The 1,808-nt window shown below is 30.7% G+C and overlaps 1 protein-coding gene across 4 annotated transcripts in view; it reads left to right on the top strand.

Moving 5' to 3' along the window:
• The window catches only part of LOC108977344, a 7,486-nt gene extending 5,777 nt beyond the window's left edge, over nucleotides 1–1,709 (top strand). For 2 of the 4 annotated variants that reach the window (XM_018946973.1, XM_018946981.1), the window contains 4 exons: nucleotides 897–983; nucleotides 1,042–1,146; nucleotides 1,258–1,316; nucleotides 1,444–1,709. In XM_018946973.1, the coding sequence (XP_018802518.1) occupies nucleotides 914–983; nucleotides 1,042–1,146; nucleotides 1,258–1,316; nucleotides 1,444–1,515 (306 nt within the window). In that variant the 5' untranslated portion in view covers nucleotides 897–913 and the 3' untranslated portion in view covers nucleotides 1,516–1,709. Of the gene's footprint in view, nucleotides 1–6; nucleotides 984–1,041; nucleotides 1,147–1,257; nucleotides 1,317–1,443 lie in introns of those variants that run through there. The other 2 variants (XR_001994029.1, XM_018946965.1) reach the window with 2 other exon arrangements.
• Nucleotides 1,710–1,808: the final 99 nt, after the last annotated feature.

The raw sequence follows: 1,808 nt of genomic DNA, 5'->3' as shown, positions 1-1,808 counted from the left end.
AAAAGGGAGGAAGGCAGTAGCGTTTTTGACTGTTCCTGCTATAAACCGCAATCGCAAACATACTGATTGCACGCACATGTGTGTCGTCTATCCCCATAGTATAATAAAACATTTAAGAACTGACCAATCTTTTAAAAGTAGAAGTGACAGATCACATCACATTAATCCTTTCAAATTTAGAGTCAGGAAATTTCAAAATGGTTTCACAATTTCCTTTAGACCCAATGCACCTTGTAGATATTGGTGAATGTAAAAAGTTGCTTCAATTGTTGATTAAAAAAGGCAATATAAACGTAAGCAAAGTTAACGAAAAAATTACATTTATTTCCAATTTAGTTCCCTCAGAGTTCGGTCGAATATGTAGAAGTGTAGATGAAATCAGCAATTGGAAAGCGACAGAGTTTACGCAGTTCTTATTGTATATAGGTATATTTGTCCTAAAGGATTGCATTGGTGATGACCATTACTACCATTTCCTCTTATTGCACACAGGTATAAGGCTACTATCATGCAAGAAGTCTTATAGCACTTATAGCACTGAAGCTAGTTACAATATACATGGTTTACTCCATTTAACTGACTGTACCAAGCAATATGGTCCTCTAGACAACTTTTCCGCTTACAAGTTTGAAAATCACATGCAATATTTAAAACAAGTTATAAATAAGCCCAATAAAATCCTGCAGCAATTACATTTAAGGCTAGAAGAAAGAAGATATAATTTATAAATATTTTTCTATTCTACATGAGAGCAAGTTTCTTTTAATTCCGATTTTACATCATCTATTTCATGAATTTTCAAATTAGAATTTTTCACTGTAATTATTGTATTGTCCCGATGGTATTTTATTATATTATTATTAAGTTATTTAAAATGAATTTTGATGCTGCCAAAGTTTTATTTCTTAATGAGATGGATTCACCATCACCATTTGATGACACCTATTTGGAGCAATGCCCAACAACGTCGACTCCCGTAAAAGGTACATGTAAAATTGTCATTTTAGTTTTCAATTTATTTTTACGCATTTGTTATTGTAGAACAATTGACATTTAAACGGAAGAAATTCAATATTTCTGGTTGCTACAACTCAGAGGCAAGCTTCTCAAAGCAACAATTAAACAATTTGCCTGAGGATGGAAATGGTAATCCAATATATTGTTAAAATTCATTTCTTAAAAATTTTTACTTTATTATGTTTACACCTTTTTCGAATGTTTCTAACATGTTAAAAACTATTTCCTCCCAACTACAAGAGTTKTCTTCCAGAGTTGAAAATATGGAAAGGAAGATGGACAGCTTTTTGAAAAAAAATGTAAGTTTATGTCCATAAAACTTTTTATTGTTCTATAAGTATTCATCAATACAAAGAAAACGTATTGTATAGATGTTGTTGATTAGACATTATTAAAGTATTCTCTAACTGCACTTGTTCTTTTCAGAAAATTCATAAAAGCGAAGAAATGGTACAACAAAAAACCGTCCGCGAATGTAAGGTGCTAATGTGGTGCTAAGTGGCGAAAATATCGACAACACACAAACAGAAATTGCTTCCACCTAATACATACATATTTACATTGATTTTTCATTACATTTTTTATAGATTCTCTCATTACCTGTGGACTTGCGAATTTCGAGCAACAAATGCGGAAGTCCATCGAAATGAGCCACCATAGATTTAAGCAAAAAAAAATAAAGGAAGCGAAAAGCGAAATTTTTTGGATATATGTACATATGTATAAGTATATATTATTTTTTGTATCTATATAAGAATTTATCGAAATAATTTTTATATTATTAAAAAAAT

This window comes from Bactrocera latifrons, unplaced genomic scaffold (assembly GCF_001853355.1).
Source record: "Bactrocera latifrons isolate USDA-ARS-PBARC rearing strain unplaced genomic scaffold, ASM185335v1 scaffold_1168, whole genome shotgun sequence".
NCBI classification, from domain to species: domain Eukaryota; kingdom Metazoa; phylum Arthropoda; class Insecta; order Diptera; family Tephritidae; genus Bactrocera; species Bactrocera latifrons.
Note: the sequence above shows the minus strand (reverse complement) of the source record. Positions and strands in the feature narration are given on the sequence as shown.